Below are 22,609 nucleotides of genomic sequence, written 5' to 3' on the forward strand. Positions count from 1 at the left end.
CTCCAGGATGAAAGCAGTATCAGAAGTTATTTTTAATATTCACCCTAAAGTAGTTCAATTTCTCTGTGTTCTATTAAAATCCTGCCACTAAGAGGAGCCCTAAGTCTATTCCACAATGAACAGTGGAAGAAGTGACATTAAATTTTTTTCCTACTTCTCAAGATAAAGGGGAACTGTTACTTCAGTGATACTGAGGAAAACAGAATCACCAGAAGTTGAAAAAGTACCCATGAAGAAAGAATAATTGCAGCAGTAGCCACTCGAAAACACCGAAGATTAATGAAAACAAAAGAAGGAAAAAAATTCTTTCACTGGAGGAAGGCTATCAGTAAGAAAAGATTCCACCAACAAGGAAGAATGAATAAATTATGATGGCAGACAGTATGAGGAAAAAAAAGGGGAAAAAACATAAGAAACAAAGAACGAAGCCACCTCAAGGCCTAGAGCAGGAGAATGGTGACTACAGACACAAAGAACTGGAGCCAAGACAACAACATTCAAAGAACAGAAAAAAGAAGAATTAATGGAATCTCTAAGCAGAAATGAAAAAATAGAAGGAATCTTAAGATTCTGATCGAGTGACACAGAATTATAAACTGTAAATCTGAAAAAAACCAAGAAAACAAACAAGGAAAATGTTTTAATATTTCTGTATGTTCCTAAAGTTTTCTGCTAGGTGTGCTACAACTCAGGATTCAAGAGCATGCCATCTCACTCCAGCTAAAACAGTCAAGACAGAGACTATTCTAGAAAGCTAGTTAGAAGAGAGGCCTCAGTCAAGCACTCTAAAGTGTCATTTAATAAAGTGTTTAGCTCTCTGGTGAATGAACAGCAACACAGGGAGCTCCAAAAAGACACTCAGTTGTGAAATTTGAAGTTAACTGGCTAGGTATCACCTTCACTCAGTAACTGGTTGACTGATCTTTCCTTTTACCATTGAGTACAAAGTGAACAAAGGAGGGTTTAATGAGGTACCACATTCCTCTTCTTCTAACCAGGCACTTCAGTCTTGCCTCCAGTAGGTCTGCATGCTTACAGAAAAAGAAAGACCTCTGACTTCTACAAAATCCTGCCTTTGTTGTACTCAACCAAGCATTACCAAATTTCTCGATTTAAAGCTAAGGTGGGAAGATGAACTGTAGACTGGGAAATGAGACAAAAATGGCTCCCTGTTACTCAATCTGTTCACTTTGGCTTATCTGCTCACATGATGTCCCAAAGTATTTTGACACACTTCACGGCTGGCCGTGCTAGGCCAAGGCTGCTAGCTGGAAGCTGACAGGTAGTGCCCCCCATGCACTCCGCCTTATCAACTTTCCTGGAGGCAGACACTCGGCGCAAGGGCAACGAGATTCGCGTGAGCGCCCTAAAAAAGGCGCACACACATCAACAAGGCCACCCCGCCGAACCGCGGCCAGGGTCGGCGGGAGGGAAGGCGGGGCGGACCCCCCGCTCGGCTCGCCGTGGTCCGACCCGCAGCCAGGGAGGGCGAGAGGCGGCCCAGGAGGCAGCAGGTGCCCCCCTTACCTCCCTCCCGCAGGGCGGCTCCGGGCACGGCTCCGCCGGCAGGTGCCCGCCCGCCCCGCCGCGGCCGCCCGGCGCTCACCCGGCCTCCCGCATGACGTTGCTGTCGCCGCAGTCGCAGGCGCCCCCCGCCTGGCTCCGGAACATGTTGTAGTCGTGCCCGGCGTGCTCGCCCTGGTGGAAGCACTCGGCGCACAGGCTCATGCAGGGCGAGATGCCGCACGTCCGGCACCGGTAGGCCACGAAGTTGGCGGTCCACACCAGGCCGCACAGCGTGGCCGGGTCGTAGGCCCGCACGGCTTGCACGAAGCTGTCCCAGGGCTCCCCGCCCGACAGCAGGCAGCGGCACCACTCCAGCGCCTCGCCCGCCGACTCGCCGCCGCCCGGGCCCGCCGCCGGGGCCAGCACCCGCTCCAGCAGCGCCCGCAGCTCCGCCGCCGCCGCCGCGCCGCCCTCGCCGCCCAGCGCCGCCTTCAGCCGCGCCGCCGTCGCCCGCTTGTCCCGGCTGCCGGCGCCGGCCCCCGCCATGACGGGACACCGAGGGGCCGTTACGGCCGCGCCGGGCTCCGGCTCCGCGCTCCCCCCGCCGCCCTCGCTCCGCTCCCCGCCCCGCGGCGCCGCCCTCTCGCGATAGCCGCGGCACCGGCGCCCTGCCTGCCGCCCGCGCCCTCCTCCCGACACCGCCTCTCCCCTCCCCTGACACCACCCTCCTCTTCCCCCGCCCCTGCCCTCCCGCCGCCCTCCCAGCGCGCAGGTGCGCGCCCCGCGCCGCCCACGCGCGGTGTGTAGCTACCCGCCGGCCTCGAACTTCGTGGCCGGACGGGGGGGTCTCGGCAGCCCCGGAGAGCGCGGAGGGCACAGCTGGCCGGGCCGGTGGCCCCGACGGCAGCGGAGCCCGTTTGTTACCGAGCCGCGCCTCCCGCGGAGCGGGTGCCGTGAGACCCCGCGCTGCCGCCGCCGTGTCCGGGCCGCAGGGTCCCGCCGGGCTGAGGCGGTGGCGGCTTTGCGGCCCGGGGCACTGCGGGGGCTGCAGGAGGCACCTCTGAGGCTTCGGGCCGGCCGTTCCGCGCTCGCTGCCATCAGGCGGCCCCACTGGGAGCGCAGAGCAGCGCCGGGCTCCGGCAGCAGCCCCGCACCCCGGGGTGTCCGCAGACCTGCGCCCCCGTATCCCGTGCGGCTGCCTGCGCACTCCCACCGGGAGACAACGCGAGTTACCGTGCCTCACACCCCGATCGGCGGTTTTAAATCTCGATAAACAGATTTTCAACAGTGCAATGGAAAACTTCAGAAGAGAAATCTGTCCCTAAAGGAGAGTAACCTTCTACCCGACAGCAACGGGCCCCAAGGCAGCTGCCTCTCTTCTGGCTCTCCGCTGCTCCCTATGGCTGCCCGTCTGCCGGCGGCTTGTGTTGTGTTGCGGTTCCTTAAGGGCAGGGAGCGTGGGGTACGTGGTGCGTGCAGCGTGTCTCCCAGCGGGATCGCAGGAAGGAAATAAAATGGGAAAAGTAGGCAAATCTGTTACTCTTCTTTCAACGACCGCCCTTCCCACCGGCCAGGCAGAATTCCCGCTGCTTGCTCTGTCCCTAAAGGGCGCTCAGCAGCGGGACCGCCGGGGGACAGACCTGGCAGACCGGGCTGTGGCAGGCACTGAGCAGCGGTGACACGTGAGGTTGCAATAAAACGTCCCGTGTTTACAATACACGACACTGGAGCTCACCCACTTATTAATTAAACAGAGGGAGAAGTTCCGCTGCGTTTCATCCCCTCAGGTGCCCGTCAGCCTGGGAAGGGGCGGGCCGGGGGCGGTGCGGCGGAAGTTGCGCGGCCCGGCCCGGCCCGGCCCGGCGGGGCTGCGGTGAGCGGGCGGCGGGGCCGCGTGCGGGCCTGCGGTGAGAGGGGGCGGCCGCGGGGGGGATCTGCGGGGCGGGCGAACCGGGTGGTTGGTGGCGGTCGCTGGGGCTCAGTCCCTGCCTTGCTTAGGGCTGGGTGGCAGGCGGGCGCTGGCGGTAGATGCGGAACCTCGGGAGCCGGTGGGGAGCGGGGCTGCCGCGGTCCGGCGCTCGTTCCCCGTCATCGGTGCGCCGCCAGCTGCATCCCGGGAACGGCTTCATGGAAACAACCGGGAGATGCTGCGAAATACTGGGGGATATTAAGTATAAAATAATTTAAGATAATATGTAGTTTATTTATATTGTTGTAACTGATTATACGTTATTTCCTCTAGCTAAACCATAAACATGAAGAAATTAAAGCTGAAAGAACTGGAAAGCTGTCTTCAAGAAGTTGACACTTTTGATAGTCCAAAACTACTCCTTGAACAGTATCCAACTAGACCTCATATCGCAGGTAGAGTTGACCCAGAGCACTGTTGTCTCTTTTGCTACTTCATCATTAATTAAAAAGGTTTTTTCTACTGCATTATCTCCTTTGAAGACCTTACATTAAAAGCAGTTAAGAAATTGTATTCAACAAGAATGTAAATATTTAGAAGTATATTGGTGTACAATCCAAAAATCAAATAAACTGATTTAAAAGATAATGTGATAGAAGCATCTTAATCTGTAACTGCAAAAGCTGACTTGGACTTATTTCATGACACATAAAACCAAAAAAAGTGTATATAGAGACACTCCTTCATACCTTAATTGTGATTTTTTCAATATTTTACATTCTTCTATTGTTTTTCCTCAAACAAATATAGAGGCATACTTTTTCCACAAACAATACTCAAAGCTCTATGTGTAATCTCTCCAGCAAAGACCCAGAGTTCTACAACTCATCAGAATGTTTTTGACTCTTCACATATAAATGAAAAAGAGAATTACAGGCAGTGAGAATATCAGCTTAATTTTGCATTACAAGAAACCTTTAGTTAAGCATTTTCTGAAGGCAGGTGTAGCTTTCCTTGATTAAACAGGTGTATATTTGATATTGTTGATCTTTGTTGTTTGTTTTTTTTCCCCAGCATGTATGCTTTATACAATTCACAATACTTTTGATGATATTGAAAACAAAACAATTGCAGATTTAGGATGTGGTTGTGGCATGCTCAGCATTGGAAGTGCAATGTTAGGAGCAGGGTAAGTATTTAATGCTATGTTCTGGTTATGTTTTTTCTGGCATAGAACGGTAGAAAATAAGATTAAAACATTGCAATGCTGAACTGCACTCATTCTAAGTATATAATCTGGTGCATAATCAGGCTATTTAATAAGTTCTGAGTGTCAATAACCATTCCTACTGTGAAAGTGGTGGACAGTTGTCATGAATTCTGAATATTTAATATTTGCTTTCCCTTGAAGCACTAAATTAACCCATGAAACTTCCTTAACAAAATTAGAGTTATATTTGAGAAATGGCAACAGAACTACTTGAATTTTTATCAGCACTGAATTTATAATGTATGCGTGTTACATTTCCTAGATAAAACAAGTTGTGTACAAGAATCCCTTTCAAAGCTTTAGTTTGTGGGAGACTAATATGTGACACTTTTTTTTTTAATAGATTCTGTGTGGGATTTGACATAGATGCAGATGCACTGGAAATATTTAATAGCAATATTGAGGACTTTGAGCTCACGAACGTCAACATGGTTCAGTGTGATATCTGTTCTTTGTCTGGTAGCATGTCAGATGCTTTTGACACAGTTATTATGAACCCTCCGTTTGGTACCAAGCATAATAAAGGTTGGTAATTCTCAGAATCAGTTAGAAATTATTACAAACAAAGTAGCAAGGGAAGTGCTTTTAATGAAACATCTCCCTTTGTTAGCTAGCTATTCTAGTTACATAGCATTTTGTTGATCAGGAATCAGCTTCCTAAATACAGATTAACAACTTCAACATTGTAGCTAACAGTCACTGGATTTGAAATAAACAATTTCAAATTTCATATCCCTAGCATTTTTATCAAAAGCAATTGGGAAAGATTTAGAAATTCTTTCTGTACCCTAATGTATTCAGTGCTGTTTCTCAAATAGATATTATTACAGAAAAAAATGAAGCAAATATTTAAGCTTCCATTTAACAGCGTTAATAATTCCATCATTCTTTTAGGAATTGATATGATTTTTCTGAAAACTGCTCTGCAAATGGCAAAAACAGCTGTATATTCCCTTCACAAAACTTCAACACGGCAGGTAAGTCCTTCATTTTAGTATGGCAAGCATTAACCAGACAAGAAGACAACAAGATAGCTGGCATTTAATGATGATGTCTGTAGCTTCAAATTTACCTGTATCTATTTAATATTCCAGCACATTCAAAAGAAAGCAGATGAATGGGAAGTGAAGATGGAAGTCATAGCAGGTAATATTAGTTTGTTGTTAGCGGAAAAAAACACCCCAACCTTTTGTTTGGGGGTAATACCTGTAACACTACTACCCAGTCATAACAGCCTGAGGTAAATTTACTTGTGATTTAACACTGAAATGACACAGGTCTTTTTTTTTTTTTAAGCAGACTTTTTGTTTTTTCATATCTTGCTACCTGGCTAGAATACAAGCAGGCACTTAATCAAGCTTTGAGGAATACATACTCTGTGCAGAAATAGGTTTCTTCCTGGACTAGATTTTGTCTTCGGGATAGTTTACCTTCCTTCTTGCTTCAAAAGGAGACAGTTGCCGAAAAACAAAAGCAAAGCACAAGTCAGTTCTCACACAAAAAAGCATCCTGTCCTTAGTCACCTAAATGTTTTTGGCAGTTGTGTAAATATCTTCCTTATTCTTAAATACCACTAGCTGGAGGCTTTATGCAGTCATGGAACTTAAGACATGAAGTTGCAGAAGTACAACTGCACAACTGCACTTCAGCCATCCACTTTAGCTGCCTGATCTGGACAGCTTGAATGTTCAGTCATCGTCTAGTCCAGAGATCCAAACTTATCACAACAGGCCACAGTAGAGGTGGGCACTGGAAACAGAAGTATATGGATGTAGGGTTTAAGTGACCAATAATCATACTAGTCTAACAAGTATTCTTTGTACTGTTCACAGAACTTAGATTTGACCTACCAGCATCATACAAGTTCCATAAGAAGAAATCAGTAAGTATAAAACCTAACATAACTGAGCAAGTGCTGCGGTAAATAAATTCTCCTTATGAAAATTCAAGTTTTAGAGCCATATGTACTGGATGAGGAATGCTCACAGCAGTTGAGACTTCACTCTGAGAGCATCAGGTTCCATTACTGTTATTACATTTTGTAGCTGAACAGTGAAAGGAATCGTTATAATGCCAGTCAAAGCTATACACAAAGATTTATGCCAACACTGCAACTAGAGGTGATAAGCTAAGGGTAGCCTCCTTGATTCACTCCTAATAGCCATTTGCTTGATCCTATCTGCAACCAGTAATTAGACTGAACTAAATGCTGAAGGCCAGAACTGTTACAGCTGTAGCATTGTTTCAGTGTTCTGTGCTCTCTAGGGCCAGTATTGCAAATAGCTACAGCCAGTGAAATGGCTCAGCCATCCTGGGGGGAGCAGAAGGAAGCAGTGGACTTCATCCAACAATTAAAGATCTAGTCAGGATACTCAAGTATGGAAGGTTAAGCCTTAAGCCCAGAGGCACGTTCCTGGGTACTGAATGCTGGCCTGGAAGATGTGTATCCCCTCCATTACCATAGAGGAAGTAGAGAGGAGACTGAGCAATATTTGAAGACTGTTAGGTATGTTGAATAGTAAAGACTAGAAGCTTTATTCAGCTGTACCTATGCTCTTGGTGACTTGAACTTAAAATAGTTAAGTCTGTCCTTTATCTTTGCTACTTGAGAGTTACAGTGTTATACTACATTAACCAGACTTTAGTAGTAAGCAGTTTTAAGTTCTGAATTTATTGCCAGCTGCTGTTCAACATAAGCACAAGATTACAAAGTCCAAAACCTTTTACATTTGAATGAAATGCCAGAAAAATCGAGAGGATCTGACAGTATAAACAAAACTATAAATATAAAAGTTTTCCAGGACTGTATGTTAAGAGTAAGCATGCTTCTTAAACAAAAGGAAGCTGTAACCGAACAAAATGAAGCTTTTCTCTACTTGTAGGTTGACGTTGAAGTGGATTTCATTAGATTTTCTGCCAAGAAACTCCTGAACTGAGGCACGTCTTTAAAACCTATTGAAAATGGAACAATAAAACTGCTAGTTTTTTAAAATTTTTATTTATTTTAGTATTACTAATTGCCACCTCCATTTTCTGTTTTCAGTTGTTTTGGTGCAGGTTCTTCTTTTTCCGTTTCCTCTAGTGGTCTCTTCTTGGGACTTGCTGGTTCTGCAAGATTGAATATGTGGTCATTTAGGGTAAAGGAAAGCATTACCTGAAATCTGAAAAAAACAAACCCTACCATGTAAGTTCAAGGATCGGTCCCAGTTATCTACAGTCACTTTTATATTAGAGGGTTTACTTATTACTGTGACTTAAAGCTTTTAGATGTTCTAAAATACCACCTTTGAAGAGATTCATCCCAGTATAACTCCACAGCAGGAAGGCAGGTAAGAAAATAAAGGAATACAATCTACCAGAAGGTTTCACTGGATTTTAGTTAAGCAGGTGCCATATACAATGAACAGAAGCTTAGCTCTTGATCTTCTCCAAGCTAAATACTGGCAGGCAGAACTATTCGTCTTCTCATATCCTCAAGGGAAAAAAAACCCCACCACTCAAGAGACTGGGTCTGTACAGTTGTGTAAAGTAGCTGATAACCACCATCTTTCAATGCAGAATGCTTTGTACAGCCCTGCAGTAAAGCCTTACCTATCTAGTAATTATCTAAGTATGCTTTTTGGACAGTTCTGGAAGAAATCAAGCACAAGACTCTTAAAGTTACTTCACTGATACTGACACGAGGGCAGAAATACTACAATGCAGAGACAAATCTGAAACACTTGTAAGAAACATGAGTACTTCTCTAGAAAGTAGCTCTATGTACTAAAGAAGCTGCAGCCAGTGCACAGAATGACATACCTGTTTTAGTATCATCTTCACCACCTTCTTCTTCATTATCAAATTTAATTTTCTTGCCCTGAAACTGTACTTTTCCTTTTTGTGCACCCTGAGGTATTTTTCCTCCTCTTCCTTTTCCTTTAATTTTGCGCCCTGTGGAGATACAAGATCAGGAACTTTGTATCATTTTCTTTTAATTGGCAAGCTCAAAGGAATACTTTACAGTTAAGTCAATCTGTAGTATATATTCTCTACTTGGAGTGCCAATTCTAGGACATTATACAGGCTTAAATTCATAAAAGAAAGGAGGACCTTTTGTTTTCTGTTTCAATAATTCTTGCTGATCTTCCAATATTTTTTTCAGAGCTTCTTTCTCTGCATCTCCTTCTATCACTTCCCATGCAACGTCCTTGTTCCGAAGCTGTAAGTTTCCGTTATGTGCTGTTTTGGCTTTTTCCAGAGCATCTTTGGCAATATCTTTAAACAGGATAATTCCCTTAAAAAGAAGAGTGGTGTCTGCATTTGAGTCTTACTGCAAAAACATTCAGCTAGAATGATGAACAACATACCCTGTTAAGTACCTCAGCAAAATTCATTACTCTTGCACGATATAAAACATGTCTAGACTAAACCAAAGCCCTTAGGCTGTCCTAACAAACATTCTCAGTTTTGGCCTTATCAACTAACAAGGCTGGAACCTTTATCTGTTCTTTTGAAAGAATTCAAGGAAATAATTTAATTCTGTAAATATTCTGAAATTTCACAAGACAGTCGTTTACTTGATTACATAAGAGAACAAACATTTAATCATTCATTTTTGAAGTTCAAGACAGAGATCTTAAGTCCTTGTCTAAGAGTCTACTGACCTCCTTTGCACCTCTGACAAAGTGTATCCACTTGATTTCTCCATGACCAGAAAATACAGCATGGAGGTCTTCTCTGCATGTTTGGTCATCTAGATCACCAGAAAACTTCAAAAGACATCCTGTCTTTTCTTCCAGTGACTTCTAAATGAAATAAAAAAAGATCCTACATTTTCATTGAAGAGTCAAGCTTGAACATTCATATTTTCCTCCTCAGTCCTAAGACTATTAAATATGATGATAAATAAGCAACTGAAGTTACAGTAACTCTAGCATTTTTGCTGTATAACTTAGTTATACTAATGTCCAATTCTTGCACACTGTGTCTCCCCCTCCTTTTTTGAATTTTCTTTGCTAGTACTAGGATACACTTATGTGGAACTTAGGACTTCTTTTCCGTAAGAGAGTTACACTCTAAATTCTACAAAACAGTTTTCTGAAGGCTGATACCTCAGGTAGAAAAATTATAATACTGATTAAATTCTTAATGAATCCTTTAAATACCACAAGAGAACAATCATCTCAATAGTGCTTTGAGGATCACGTCTGAACCGGTAAACAAGCCTAATAATTTAAATTCAGGACATGAGCCTTCAAACAAAATAAATCTATTGAAAATAAGATTAAACATCATGACAAAACAGTCTTACTGTAGGTTAGCTGGAAAAGCTGAAGTGATTTTCTAGAAAGTGCTCTATGTTATAAAATTTCAGAAAGAATATCCCATGTTAGCTTTACAAAACGTAGGTGCAGGACCATGTTGTGCATGGATTGAAAATACATACAAAAGCAAGCATTGCATAGTTTCCAGCTATAGAGATTTAGGAAAAGAAACGCATACCATTTCAGCATCTGCTGCTTGTTTCTGTTTCTCTTCTTTTTCCCTGCAGAAAAGTTAAATTAGTTATGAGTCAGTTCAGGTGTGGTCAGGCAAGCAAAATGAGGCACTTCAGTTGATAATGACTTACTGCTTAGCTCTTGCTTTTGCTTCTACTTTGTTTTGTTTCCTTTCTTCATTCTTCTTTGTACAATACTCCTCCCTTCAAATGAATATAAGCTACGTTAATATAATTTAAAGTATTCTGTTATAATTACTTTATAAGACAGCAGTAGACAAGAAACCGTTGAAATGACTTTTCCAAGTTGAGGTGCTAGTCTCCAAAAGGTACAGCTATCAATACCTGTACAACAGTTTAGAAACTTACACTTCTCAGGTCAAGCCAGGCTCTTGTCTAAATCCACCTTTTACCATTATTAGTTCATATATTAGTTAAGAGGACTTACTTGAAAAGTACTATCAGCTCTGTGTCTTTGTACTTTTGATTTGGTATCTCTGTGAACTTCTTAGCAGATTCAACACTATCAAAAACTGCAAATATTGAGCCCTGTTAAATTGCAAGAGACATTGAATGTTAGAGTAATTGAACAGAATGCTGTCCAGGGAGGATCCCTGCCCCAGGTCTAAATGTTCATTGCAAGACTTACCTTAAATGTTCTCTGCAATGTTCTCCTCATCTGAATGTTTTCAACTGGACCTTTATCCTCAAGCCATTCTTTGATATCATCAAGAGTAGCATCTAGTGGAAAGCCTTTCTGCAAGATAGCAATGAGCTTCAATTATATTCCATGAACTGACTCAGAAATTACAGCCTATTTGGTATGAGTTAATTCAAGCTTTACTCAGATGGCTTTCAGTCAAAGTCATGCAGAACAGCACAGAGTAAAGGAAGAAATTTACTTACAACATATACAGATCTGTTTTTAATTGCAGCCTTATACTGGTCATTTAATTCAGGAAGGGGTTTATTTGGAGATCTTCTGATTTTAGTTTTGTCTTCATTTATTTCCATTAAACCAGTCTTGGATTTTCTTAGTGCTTCTACAATAACACTAAAATCTTTTGAAAGGCGACTTAACCTATTGAGTAACAGACACAGGTTATTACAAATACACAGGCAAAGCTGAAGCCGGATGTTAAAACAGCAGCAGGAATTGTACATGCACACCAGGAACACTTGGCTACAAACAGAGATAAGTAGCTAAAAGTTACTTTTCCATCCACATTAGTTGTACTTTGTTTTACCTGTTGAATTTGATCATTACTTCTAAAGGTACCCAGCCATCATCTAGTTTGATCTGTTCTTTTAGGAACTTGTCTCTTGGTAGATTGTGATTGCCAAAATAGTACTGCAAAAAAGAAGGGAGAGGAAGAGGAAAAAGAGATTTGTCCTGAAATATTCAGCCTTAAAAGCTCATTTTCATCTGACAGCTTACTGGAGTCGATTGAGACATACCAAAAGTGATTACTCTGAATAATTAGGAATTCTGAAATTATTGCTTCCTGCTTTAATGTGATACTTTGCCAAAAGTTAGCTGCAACATGTAAGCTGTAAAAACAAACAAACACACAATCTCCCCACAGAAACAAACGCCACAGCAAACCAGTGCTTCATCCAATGAGACTAATGAGGCAAAGATAGACTGCAGTTTTGTTTAGGAAAGGAGTGAAGCTTATTCTGTTAACATCATAAGCATCTATCACGCAGATCAAGCTCTGCAGAGTCAAAAGTCAAATTTGTCACCAACAGATTCAGGTTTTACTCCTTATTGAAGGAATGTACAAGCAAGAATATGGTATTTGCACACTGAAAAATCATATACATAAACTGGACTTTCTAGGTCTCATTCAAAAAAACACCAAAAGATTAAAAAATTTTTATTTTAAATTTAATCTTTATTTTTAATTTTATTTAGTTACTGTGTCCTTATTTTGATCTTGTCCAGCATGGGAAGACAATTCAGTTCAAGGCAGACAGGCTAATCAGATTCTTCTGCCATCCAGCAGGCATCTAACTAGTGTCAAATACTTGAAGCCGTAGGATAAGTTGAAATGTTTCCACCAATATCATAGTGCCTTACAAAGTCAGTGTAGGTTTTACAACAATACCTCTCCCTCTAGTGTACCTCAAATTCACATTACCAGAAGTCTAGTTTTGTCAACTACCTTTTCTCAATCTCTGTGTTTTGTTTGTTATATATAAATAATGGCTCCATAGGGTATTGGGCATTCATGTGCAGCTATACTTTTATCCTTCAGAAAAACAGTTTTGTTCTAGATGTTAAGTGATGGGCTCAGTTTTTTTGTTGGAGGGTAACCCTCCAAGCCTCTAGAGAGAGAAATAGGTAATCCAAAGCAGGCATGTAAGTTTAGTTGTAATTTTTAGCAATAAATTACAAAGCAGTAAATCACAACAGCAAGTTATGCAATATGTGAATATTTTGACCAGCACAGATTCTTGAGTAGGAGGATTTTACCCCCCAAAAAATTAAGGCATATAGAATTAAAATTCAGCCTTCTCCTATTTGCATAGATAGAATAACCCCAGCAACATGGTTATAAATTGTTTAATGATACATTCACTTGCTATAGCAACTAAAATGCTAGCAAGTGTGGTCTTACAAGCAACTGTAGACAAGTATAACTTCCAATTTAAACTACTGTTACAACTACCTTAAAGTATTAAATACCTGTGACAGACATTTTTTCAAGAGCTGAAGATTCGAGTCTAACTCACCATAAAGTCAACTTCCCATTAGCCAAGTCTCTGCCAATTAATGCCTCCAAAACCACACCTCAGTCCAGATCCCAAACTATAAATTCAACTTACCTCAATTTGCTGACAGATTTTGCTTTCCAAGATAGACATGTTTTCACCGTTTCCGTTTTCAGCCATTTTCAGCAGCTGGGTTGAAGAGAATACAGAGCAAAAGCACTTACTGAGTAGTACTTTCTACAGACTTATATTCCTAGAGCATTGCATTTCACTGCAGCCTCATCTAAACACGGTAACAGTCAAGTTCTTTAGCCATACACTTATGCCTGTGAAGCAACTATAAACATCACTGCAAACTCCAAGGGCAAACAATGAAACAAGTGGGGAAAAAACCCACAAGTAAAATACTTTGGTTGTTAAGGCAGCATTTGGCATTCTGTATTCAAGATAAATTTAAAAAAAAGCTGGCACTTCACAGCCTTATTTATTTACCTTTTTCTAGGCACAGATCCTCAGTTTGTGCCTAAGAGCAGCAACAAAGCTGAGAGCCAACAACATTTGTTCTTTAAGTCAAATCCAACCTCTCACCACTAGACAAAACATCAATAACAAAAGCTGTTTAATTCCTACATAGGTATAATGATAAACATTTCTGAAGTTTGTCTCTTGTCTAATCTTTGAAAGTTGATGGAACTTACTGGAGGAAGGAATAAAAATATCTGCATTTATTAATACATCCTAAAAATGTCTAGTTCTCTCCTTTACAAATCTGTCTTCAATGGAGTTCTGCTTGAATGCTGAATCAAGTATCTTTGATAACAGATGTTTTACCTTGGAAGCAACTTCTTCACTTAACTGGCAGCAAGGGTATAATCCCAGTACATCAGATGCAGGCACTAAGAAAGCAGCTACTGACCAGAAAATTAACTGGGATCCAAAAATGTCTGTCTAGTTGCTCTTAAGATAAGGATATAAAATGTGAAGACGCCCTTGTCATGGGAAATTATGTTCTTCATCTGAACACCCACCTGGCACCCCATCTTCTTATTCTAGTACTTTAATTCCTCAGTCACTGTTCACCCTACTGCACTCTGCAGTATTTCCATTTCCTCATCTTCCTGATCTGGAAACTGCATTGCATCCTTGGACTTATTTGTAGTTCTTTGTCACTTACAGACTTAAAATATGCACCCCAGTCTCTACTATTGTTCTTCCACCTGTACCTAACACTCTAACGCTCTTTAAAGCCTGATTTCAGCAAGTGTTAGTTGACAGCGATGTTCAGCACGTGATCCATTTGTCTGTAAAGCACTTTACAAATCCCAGGCCAAGTACCCAAGCTGCCAAATGCAGTTACTTCAGAGATGTCTCACACGAGCCACCCTGACTACAGGAGATTGACAGTTCACCACCACGTTTGGGTGCTGGTACTGTCTTAACATTCCCCTGTGCTGTTGTCCCCCACACCCAACTTGTAAGAGAAACCAGTGTTCTTTTTCACATGATACCCAATTTGGTGCAATTTAATGGCAGCCTATGGAGCAGTCACAGCTTTCTCCAAGAGATCAACTAATTGACCACTATCCCAGACTGCCTCAGCCCAGGTAGCAAAATGCCCAGAACCAGCATTTTCACATAAGGCTCAGCTCCAATGCTGAAAAGAGAAAAAAACCCAAAGCCTACTTCCTTAGCAGTATTTTCAAGGTCAATACCAAAAAGTGTAAAACAACACAAGACCTGACACAGGTCCTTTAGATTAAGTCTTACACGTGGAGTTTCTCTAAAAAGCATCCCTGCAGCTGTGAGTAACAACAAACTGTAGGCAAAACTAAGAAAGACTCAAGCTTGCCATGCGTGGAATTCAGTTCAGAGAGTGACTGAGCTCTAACCTATTTAGAACAAAAGCAGAAGCAGCCTAATTTAAGAGAAATTCTAGTCTTGTCTGCACATGCTCACTTCAGACTCTTTAGCTCAGTCGTTTGGCACAAGACAACCTCCAGATCAATAGTTTTCAGGTGCTGTGCAGCACTTAAGACTGATAATAAACTGCACTGAACAGCAATCACAGCCTGAACTGCATGCAAAATCCTACAGCTTTTTATTGTAAGGGCTTTCTTAGCAGACCACACTAACTTGTTCCTTCTGTGTGCCAACAGTTTGCATCAGTACCACACAAAATGAAAACAAAGTAATGCAAGTAGTCATTAGATTTAAATTACAAGCAAACAATGACAGTCAGGCCCTTTAACAAGAACAGTTAGATCCCACACTTATTAGCTAGAGTATCCTAAAAGAACTCTCAAGTGGATTTTCATCTTACCAGCCATTTAGTGTCAAGGTCTGGACAAAGCTTAGTTGCAGGCTGGTTCTACCATTACTGTAACAGAGTGAAAAGCCTTTTTTAAATAAGAAAGTTTCCCCAATAAAGTAACATGGAACTGTTATTCATACCATACCTTGTTCAGGAACCCCTCTGTCAGAGGTCGGAGCCTTCTGACAGGATTCTTACCTCAAAATATAGTTTTTTAGTTAAGGTAAGGGTTAACTGCTACCACACGTTTTCACAGGCGATACTTTGGCTTGTGTTTGGTTTTGGGTTTTTTTTTTTTTTTTTGAGCAGAATTAGAAGTTTCTTATAAGAAGTTTCTTATAAGAAGTAATTAAAATGTGGGCCCCTAACCTGTGCCAGGAGACCATCAGTTTGCTTGATGACACTTTCACACGCCCGCAGCGCCTACGCCCCCCCTTCCGACATCAGCGGGAGCAGCGGGAGCGCTGCCCTCGGCCCGGGCCGGGCCCCGCGGCGGGAGCGGGGCCGCCGGCGCCGCCTCACTCGCAGCGCCCCAGCCTCGCAGCGCCCCAGCCCCGCAGCGCCGCGGGTAGCGCTGCCGGCGGGGCGGGCTCGGGCGGCTCCCCCGCCCCGCCGGCACGGCCAGGCCCGCTCCGCAACTCCGCCGGGGAACAAGCGGCACGTGCTCCCCACGCCGGGAACCGCCCTGCCTCCCGCCCGACCCGGCCGCCAAGCCCGCCGCCAGGCCCGCCGCCAGCCTTGCCCCGGCACGGCCCGTCGCTCCTCAGCGGAGCAGGGCCTGGGGGGGGGGGGGTCGGGGCCCCGCACGAACCTGCACGTCCGGCCCCGCTCCGGTCCCGCTCCGCCGCTCCAGAGGCCGCGAGTCGGCGCCGCGGCCCAGCAGCCCCCGCGACCCGCCCGTCCCGCGCGTGACGCCACTTCCGGGGCGGGGGAGGCGCTGCTCCGGCTCCCCGCCGGCCCCGCCCACTCCCGCGCGGCCCTTCCCGCCGCGGGTGCCCGATCGTGTGGGGAGGCGGGTGCGGGCAGGGCCGGGCAATGCCCAGGGCCGCGGGAACAGCCCTCAGCGCCCTCCGCGGCCACCCCTCCGGGCGCGCCGGGGTCCTGGTTTTGAGCACTGAACAGAAAAAGTAACTTAAAAGCTTGTATTTGTACAATGGTAGTATATTTACATTTATTTAATAATGCAAACATTCACTGAAGTACTGAAGATGTACTGTGGGCATCTATGGCACTACAAACACGGGCTTTACAAGTTATTTGATTTCTCTATTAGTTAATTTTCTAGTTTAAAAGTAAAACAATAAAACTGTATCTACCATAATACAGGTCTGATAGCACAATAATTCAGTGTTTACATTCAACTATTATTAAAAACATACCATACAGATGGCTAAAAGATTCCCTGTTCTGAGCTTCCCACCTGCTTGTAGGTCGCTGACCAGAAGGCAGAATCCCTATTTCTCTTCCTGAATTCATATTCCTGCCTGCGTCTAAGACCTGATGGTAGCATACCTTGGGATATTCTACGGACATAAGCTAATTTAAAAGAGCACTGTAGGTTATTGTGAAAAACAGCACCAGTTGAAATTAACCACAAGTCTGAACTTCTTCTGATCTCCATTTATTCTAATGCATTCAAAGTCTCTGAAAAATTAGAATTTACCAGACGTCCTAGGCAGTAATCTCATTGACTTTTGTTTGTGCCAGACCAGCACATGCTCTCCTGGCTTCGTCTTTCACGAAGGAACGCTAAGCACCTAGTTTAGAAGCAGTGGCCAAGTGGACACTGAGGGTTTTGTTTTGTTAGTCCTCACCTTGTTCTTAGATCCTTTCCTCAACTCGTGAGTGTCGGTGACAGGATATGGGCCAGAATGAACCTCAGGGCCAGCCATAAGCAGCTGTTCTATCCTCATGTTTTTCAACAAACATGAAGCTTCACAGGTACATAATTTGCACTGAAAAATTACATATGTTGAGTTCACTGTGGTTTTGTTCAATACAAAGATCACCTTCGTGCTTTTGCAATGTTGTCCTTTACTGCTCTACCTGTCTTTGAACAATTTCTCAGCTGTGGAGATTTCCAGGAGAAGCAAATTCATGTTGTTTCTTTTGCCCACCTGCCTGGCCAATGCATTTCAAACACCATTAGAGTTCAATTCCCCACACCGCTTTACAGTTTAGAGTCTTTAAACAAATTACATTGGATCCTTAAATAGCTCCCAGTGGGATGTGTAATGAAGCAAAACGCTGAACCCATGCACACATGAGTTTCTGACACAGTCAGGTGACATACAAAGACATCAAAACAAGAACTACATATATACACAACACAGAACTTCACATCAAAGCTCAGAGTTGAGTGCTGCCTGCTACCAGCAGTCAAATGCAAGTCAGAAATAGCATAAAAATGGGAAAGAACAAAAAAAAATGTTGAAAATGCTTAGGATCAAGAAAAAGAAATACTATAAACTCAGGGCTTACTTGCCTTACAGTTCCTTTAATTGAATCTGATAAATCCAATAAAATTTCATTTTAGGTGACAGTGCTGATGTGGGAAGTTCCTACTACACCCTTCAGCAGCCCTGTGTTGCCCCTGCCTCTCTCACCAATGTCTAATAGCTCTTTTTGCAGTCATTTTATAAGCTGGATTGGGGAACTGATCGGTGCTAAAAGAGCCTCTCTGCTCCCCAAGGCATTTTTTTATTTGAATCACTGCTATCAGGCCACTCAGAGTGTGATCCATTTGTCTACAAAGCATTTTACAAAAATCTGCTTTCTACACAGAATTTGAAGATCTTGTATTATGTTTTGAGAGAAATAATAAATAAATCAATCTTGTAGATCACTTAGCATTCAACCTCTCCATAAATAACATATTTTGACAAGTTTCTTCAGTTGTCACCTTTGCTCAAGTCACAGTTCAGCACTCTTAGAAGATCAAATGGTATTAAACAAAATAGAGAAGTTTGTATTGCGGGGGGACATTAGCAGCTTTCCAATCTCTCTCATTTCATCCTTCCATTCCACAGAGACACCTATCTTGAATTTGATATTAAAAAAGAGTTAAGCAGGTCAAGGCTTTCTCTGAAAAAAAACAACCAACCAACCAAACAGAAAAAACCCTCGCAAATATCTGTGTATCAGCCAAAGAGCCCATTGCAAAGCCTTGCAGAGTCGTTTTTCATTTCTTATGGGCAATGTCAAAGGGAGTGTAAGAATGGCAAAGAGACTACTTTTCTCAAACGCCCTTGTACTTCAGAGCACTGCTCTTCTGGAAAACTAGTGCACACTTTTGGCTTGTGCTTTGAGGCTACTGCCTGACATTTCTTCCCTCATTCCCCATTGGGGCAATGATCCATTTCTATAGCTACCTTCAGAATACAAAATTCCTCTGAAGCCCAGTAGTCCTTAGAAATGTAAAGTATTTGGTTTGGCTTTAGTCATCTTAGCACCAGATCATAGTTTCCCACAGTGATTTCCCACAAAAACAAATCTCTTTTTCACAGTAGTTTCTAGGTATTATAAGAGAATCATTTGAGAACTTTCATGACAAAAAATGATTGGACAGAAAAATATATGGAAATCTTGTTACCATGTCTATATTTCTGAGTTGTTTAAAATGAGAAAAAATTATACCTGATTTTCAACAATATGCGCTAAGAGATTGTATCAGACAACTCAGTCATGAGGTAATCAGTACTTTATGAATACTGCATCTGCTGTTTGCTGTAACAGCAAGATGAAAATTAAATGTTTATACATTATACACACAGACACAGCCATGTGACCGCATAGCGCTGGGAAGACTTCCTACTGCTTCCCACTTATTCAGTTCAGGGTCATATTTCTCAATACTCTGCAGATACGTTCCTTTTGAATAGGAATATCCTCCTGTTACATAGATGCATCCGTTCATGACCACTGTGCCACACTCCATCCTTCTCTCCATCATGTGAGCCATCTGCTTCCACTCATTTTGCTCTGGGTCATAGCAGTCCGTGATCGTGGTCTGTCCACCCACAAATAGATCTTGTTTTGTAATGTAATTGAACACAATCCGTATTCTTCAGAAAGAAAGGAATACAGTACAACTCAGCATGATAACCTTAACTTAAGGTGCAACTACATGACAAACACTGGGCACCACTGAGGGCGGCTGAGTTTCTTCACTGGGCTTAGGAGACACCTCAAGTTTCTGCTACACTTAGTAAAAGAAAGCTGAAGGCATTACAGAGGATAAAGACTTGAGCAGCAGTAGTTGGTGAGAATTGCTTAAAAAACTTATTGTTACCAGGTGTAGAACATAGAGATAACCCTTCTAAAATTAATATAAATTATTTTTTCCAAATGTCTATGAATAGATTTTATAGAAAGTTATATTATTTAATAGAATGCGGACATTCCTTGATTCTGTATTTGTATAGCAATTTCTATACAACAGATGCTTGAAGAAGGTCTTCTCTTTCCCTCTCAGAGTCTGGAAATGGCCCTTGGTGCCCTACAGACAGTTATTTTTTTTAATTAGGAATATGCCAAAAACTCTTAACTGGGCTGAAGGATTCCCAGGTACAAGTCATCAAATCAAGCTCTACATTCGTTACAGAAATTATTATTTACCTGGATGTGGACTTGTGGTGACTATACTCCACTCATTGCTACCTGAATGGTATCTCTGGATTTTATCATAGGTACAGCTTCCCCTGTACCCATAGTGACCTCCAGTTACGTAGATGACTTCGTGCAGGGCACAGGCAGTGGCATTTCCAACCCCTGTACACAGTATGAAAGTTCAGACTGAATGTGAGTAAAACAGACTTGTCAAGACACTTTATCATTGTAAGTCAAGAACAACTAAATAAAACTGCAGTAACCAATACATATCGCATATAATATGATAGTTCACAGCATTTTTAGGCAGTAATTAAAATCACACTGTCACATTGGTTTTGGAGTAGGGAATTAGTTCCAATATTTCACTAAGTTAAAGAGATGTTAAAAAATCACTTATATGGCAAGGACAAAGACAATGGGAATTGAGATTGTTCAGTGTCTTTTCTAATAATTTTAGTCGTGCTCATGGTATTACTAACTATGGTATTGTATAAACAGGGACATAAATAGAATGGAGCCAGAATGAACCTCTGTTAAATCTGTCTCTAGGACAACAAAATGAAATAAAACAAGGGGAGAGTTGAGCACATCAGATGTTCCACGCAGAAAACTGGACAAAACAACTGCACAGAATATGCAACTGCTTATAATATTAGCGTAACATCTCTATTTTTGAAGCAAATAAAAAGAGAATAGCAGCAATATTTGAGGAAAATATACAAACAGTGGAGAAAGTTGTAGAAACGTGGGTTTTTTCCTGTTACAGATACCTCCAAAAACTCTATGTAAGTAGTAAAGTACTGTGTTGCATCAACTTACACTAAATTATTATAATTAATTGTAAATATTTGCATTAATTTATAAAAATGTATGATGAAACTGATAACTGCTTATAAATTTTATAACAAAATTATACCCTTTAGTTTGGCTATGATTCATATCTTTTTAATAGATCACTATTTTGGCTGCTAGAAACAGGTATTAGTGCTTTTCATTATTCTCACACTAATGATTAAACTAAGGATCCTGAACAAATGATACACAGAAATAGAAGGAAACTGCATGCAAGAAGTTCTAAATGATGACACCTTTATAAATGATTGCTCAGAAAATCTTAGTAATCTGGCCTTCTATTAAAATAATACAATCCCTTTATTGGAGCTTGCTCTTTGACACTCTACTGAATTGACTCTAATCCCAGGTGGTTTTCTGATTTCTTTCTATTCTGACAGAAATCTTATTCTGAAAGAAGGCAAAACTAAACAAGACTACCACTTGTGTTCCATGCACAGCCCAGCATAACGTTTAGATGTTTGCAGTATTTTGGCTAGTGAAGACCTGAACCAAAGCCCACCAACATTAACAGGAGATTCCTGTTGACTTCTCTAGAACTTGTCACTTAAAAGTGACAAATACAAAAGGATCAGCACTGGAGGCAGACACCATCAAAAAGTTTACCTACCTTTGATCATGTTTGCAATAGGAAGCCATTTCTGTATTAAAGGATCATAGAACTCAGCTTCTTGCACAGGAGCTCCCTTTCGATACCCCCCCAGCGCGTAGACACAGCCACTCAAGGAAACTGCACAGTGGTAATACCTTGCGTCGAGCATGGGGCAGCCTTCTGTCCACTCATCCCTCTCACTGTTATATATCCACACGGTGTCAAGGGCTTCAATGCTCTCCGTTCTGTAACCTCCTGTCACGTATATGTCTGGTCCCAAGCTAGTGACCCCATAGCTCTCTCTGGTGTGATCTGGCATCTCTGTTCCCTGGACCCATGCGTTGGTTAAAGGATCCCAAACGTGCACTTCTGATAAGGGGTGCCAGTAATATCCTCCAATCACATACATGGCTGCTGTGGGTCTTCTGGAAAGACTCTTGGGTTTGAGGTCGAGGGCCTTGTATATGAGTGACCTTATCTTACGGCCATTGAGTCGACATTTTTTTTGTAGGCTTAAAGCTGACCTCAAATACATGTTATCTAAGTCTACTTTGATGCAGTTCAGCAGTTCATAGATGTCTTCGATTCTTTCTTCCACATTGTGTGCAACCCAGTTAACGACAGCTTCAATGGCTGCCTCTTCTTTCCGAACATTGAGATTCTCCCTGGAAAGAATATAAGAGAGCTTCTCCTTGCCAATGTCCAGAAACTCTTCCTGCTTCCACACTTCTTCAAACTGCCATAACAATATCCTCCTGGACTCCTTCTCTAGTTCCGAGCAATCATGATATTCAGCAAAGGAGTGCATCCCTATGCAGTTGTCAGTGTCTAAATGCCTCACCAGAAACTGCTCACAGGCTTTCTTTACTGACACGAACTGGAGCAGGTCTGCAGCCTGGAGTAGGCTTTGGACATTTCTCTTTGTTATCTGGATCTGTGATGTGTATGCATAATTCACGAGGGCTTCCAGTACCGCATGGCTGAGCCCGGGAAGGCTGATCTGGTTTTTGGATTTCTCTTTCATATCGGCTGTGAACATGGCTTTGAAATAACTGCTGCAGGCTGCCAGGGCGGCTCTGTGGCAGTGGAAGATGACCCCCGAAGCGCACTGCAGGGTGATGTCGGTGAACAGCCCGTCCAGGTAGAACGCCCGGAACGCCTCCAGGAAGCCGGCGGGATGCCCGGAGTCCTTGTATAGGTACGCGTACTCCTCCTGCGCGGCCGCGGCCATCGCCGCGCCCCGCAGCTCCCGCCGCTTTGTCCGCGGTGCTCAGCGCAGCCCGGCCCGCCCGACCCGCCCGGCGCGGCGCTTACGCCCGTGCGGAGCGCGGCCGCGGACAGGGGCGCTCCCAGCCCGCGGC

General features: G+C 43.0%; 4 protein-coding genes across 11 annotated transcripts in view; 1 reads left to right on the top strand and 3 right to left on the bottom strand.

Moving 5' to 3' along the window:
* UBR3 (ubiquitin protein ligase E3 component n-recognin 3) overlaps nt 1-2,067 on the bottom strand; it is a 104,658-nt gene extending 102,591 nt beyond the window's left edge. Inside the window, 1 exon segment of the mRNA XM_032693887.1 lies at nt 1,607-2,067. Coding sequence (XP_032549778.1) covers nt 1,607-2,052 — 446 coding nt within the window. The 5' untranslated portion in view covers nt 2,053-2,067.
* METTL5 (methyltransferase like 5) lies at nt 1,647-7,677 on the top strand. Of its 4 annotated transcripts, none has more exons than XM_032693906.1 (8): nt 1,647-1,758; nt 3,749-3,870; nt 4,490-4,604; nt 5,029-5,210; nt 5,580-5,662; nt 5,780-5,831; nt 6,518-6,567; nt 7,568-7,677. In XM_032693906.1, exons 2-8 carry the CDS (start codon nt 3,762-3,764, stop codon nt 7,619-7,621), a joined length of 645 nt encoding a protein of 214 aa, XP_032549797.1. In that variant the 5' UTR covers nt 1,647-1,758; nt 3,749-3,761; the 3' UTR covers nt 7,622-7,677. The 4 variants fall into 4 exon arrangements, with proteins under 4 accessions (XP_032549797.1, XP_032549801.1, XP_032549800.1 ...); XM_032693910.1 differs by lacking the exon at nt 1,647-1,758 and adding an exon at nt 2,709-2,730; XM_032693909.1 differs by lacking the exon at nt 1,647-1,758 and adding an exon at nt 2,767-3,029.
* SSB (small RNA binding exonuclease protection factor La) lies at nt 7,333-19,831 on the bottom strand. Of its 5 annotated transcripts, XM_032693900.1 has the most exons (13): nt 16,005-16,097; nt 15,203-15,259; nt 12,997-13,071; nt 11,412-11,515; nt 11,071-11,245; nt 10,814-10,921; nt 10,613-10,713; nt 10,297-10,368; nt 10,170-10,212; nt 9,332-9,472; nt 8,778-8,961; nt 8,487-8,618; nt 7,334-7,793 (listed from the first exon to the last, which is right to left on the bottom strand). In XM_032693900.1, exons 3-13 carry the CDS (start codon nt 13,060-13,062, stop codon nt 7,699-7,701), a joined length of 1,221 nt encoding a protein of 406 aa, XP_032549791.1. In that variant the 5' UTR covers nt 13,063-13,071; nt 15,203-15,259; nt 16,005-16,097; the 3' UTR covers nt 7,334-7,698. The 5 variants fall into 5 exon arrangements, with proteins under 5 accessions (XP_032549794.1, XP_032549791.1, XP_032549792.1 ...); XM_032693901.1 differs by lacking the exons at nt 15,203-15,259; nt 16,005-16,097 and adding an exon at nt 19,811-19,831; XM_032693899.1 differs by lacking the exon at nt 15,203-15,259 and having other exon boundaries at nt 16,005-16,106.
* On the bottom strand, nt 17,901-22,513 carry KLHL23 (kelch like family member 23). The gene is given in 4 exon segments (XM_032693898.1): nt 17,901-19,216; nt 19,219-19,257; nt 19,811-19,963; nt 21,267-22,513. Coding segments are annotated over 4 exon segments (1,674 nt in total). The 5' UTR covers nt 22,480-22,513; the 3' UTR covers nt 17,901-18,947.
* Between the last annotated feature and the right edge of the window lie 96 nt (nt 22,514-22,609).

Source organism: Chiroxiphia lanceolata, chromosome 7 (genome assembly GCF_009829145.1).
Source record: "Chiroxiphia lanceolata isolate bChiLan1 chromosome 7, bChiLan1.pri, whole genome shotgun sequence".
Lineage (NCBI taxonomy): Eukaryota > Metazoa > Chordata > Aves > Passeriformes > Pipridae > Chiroxiphia > Chiroxiphia lanceolata.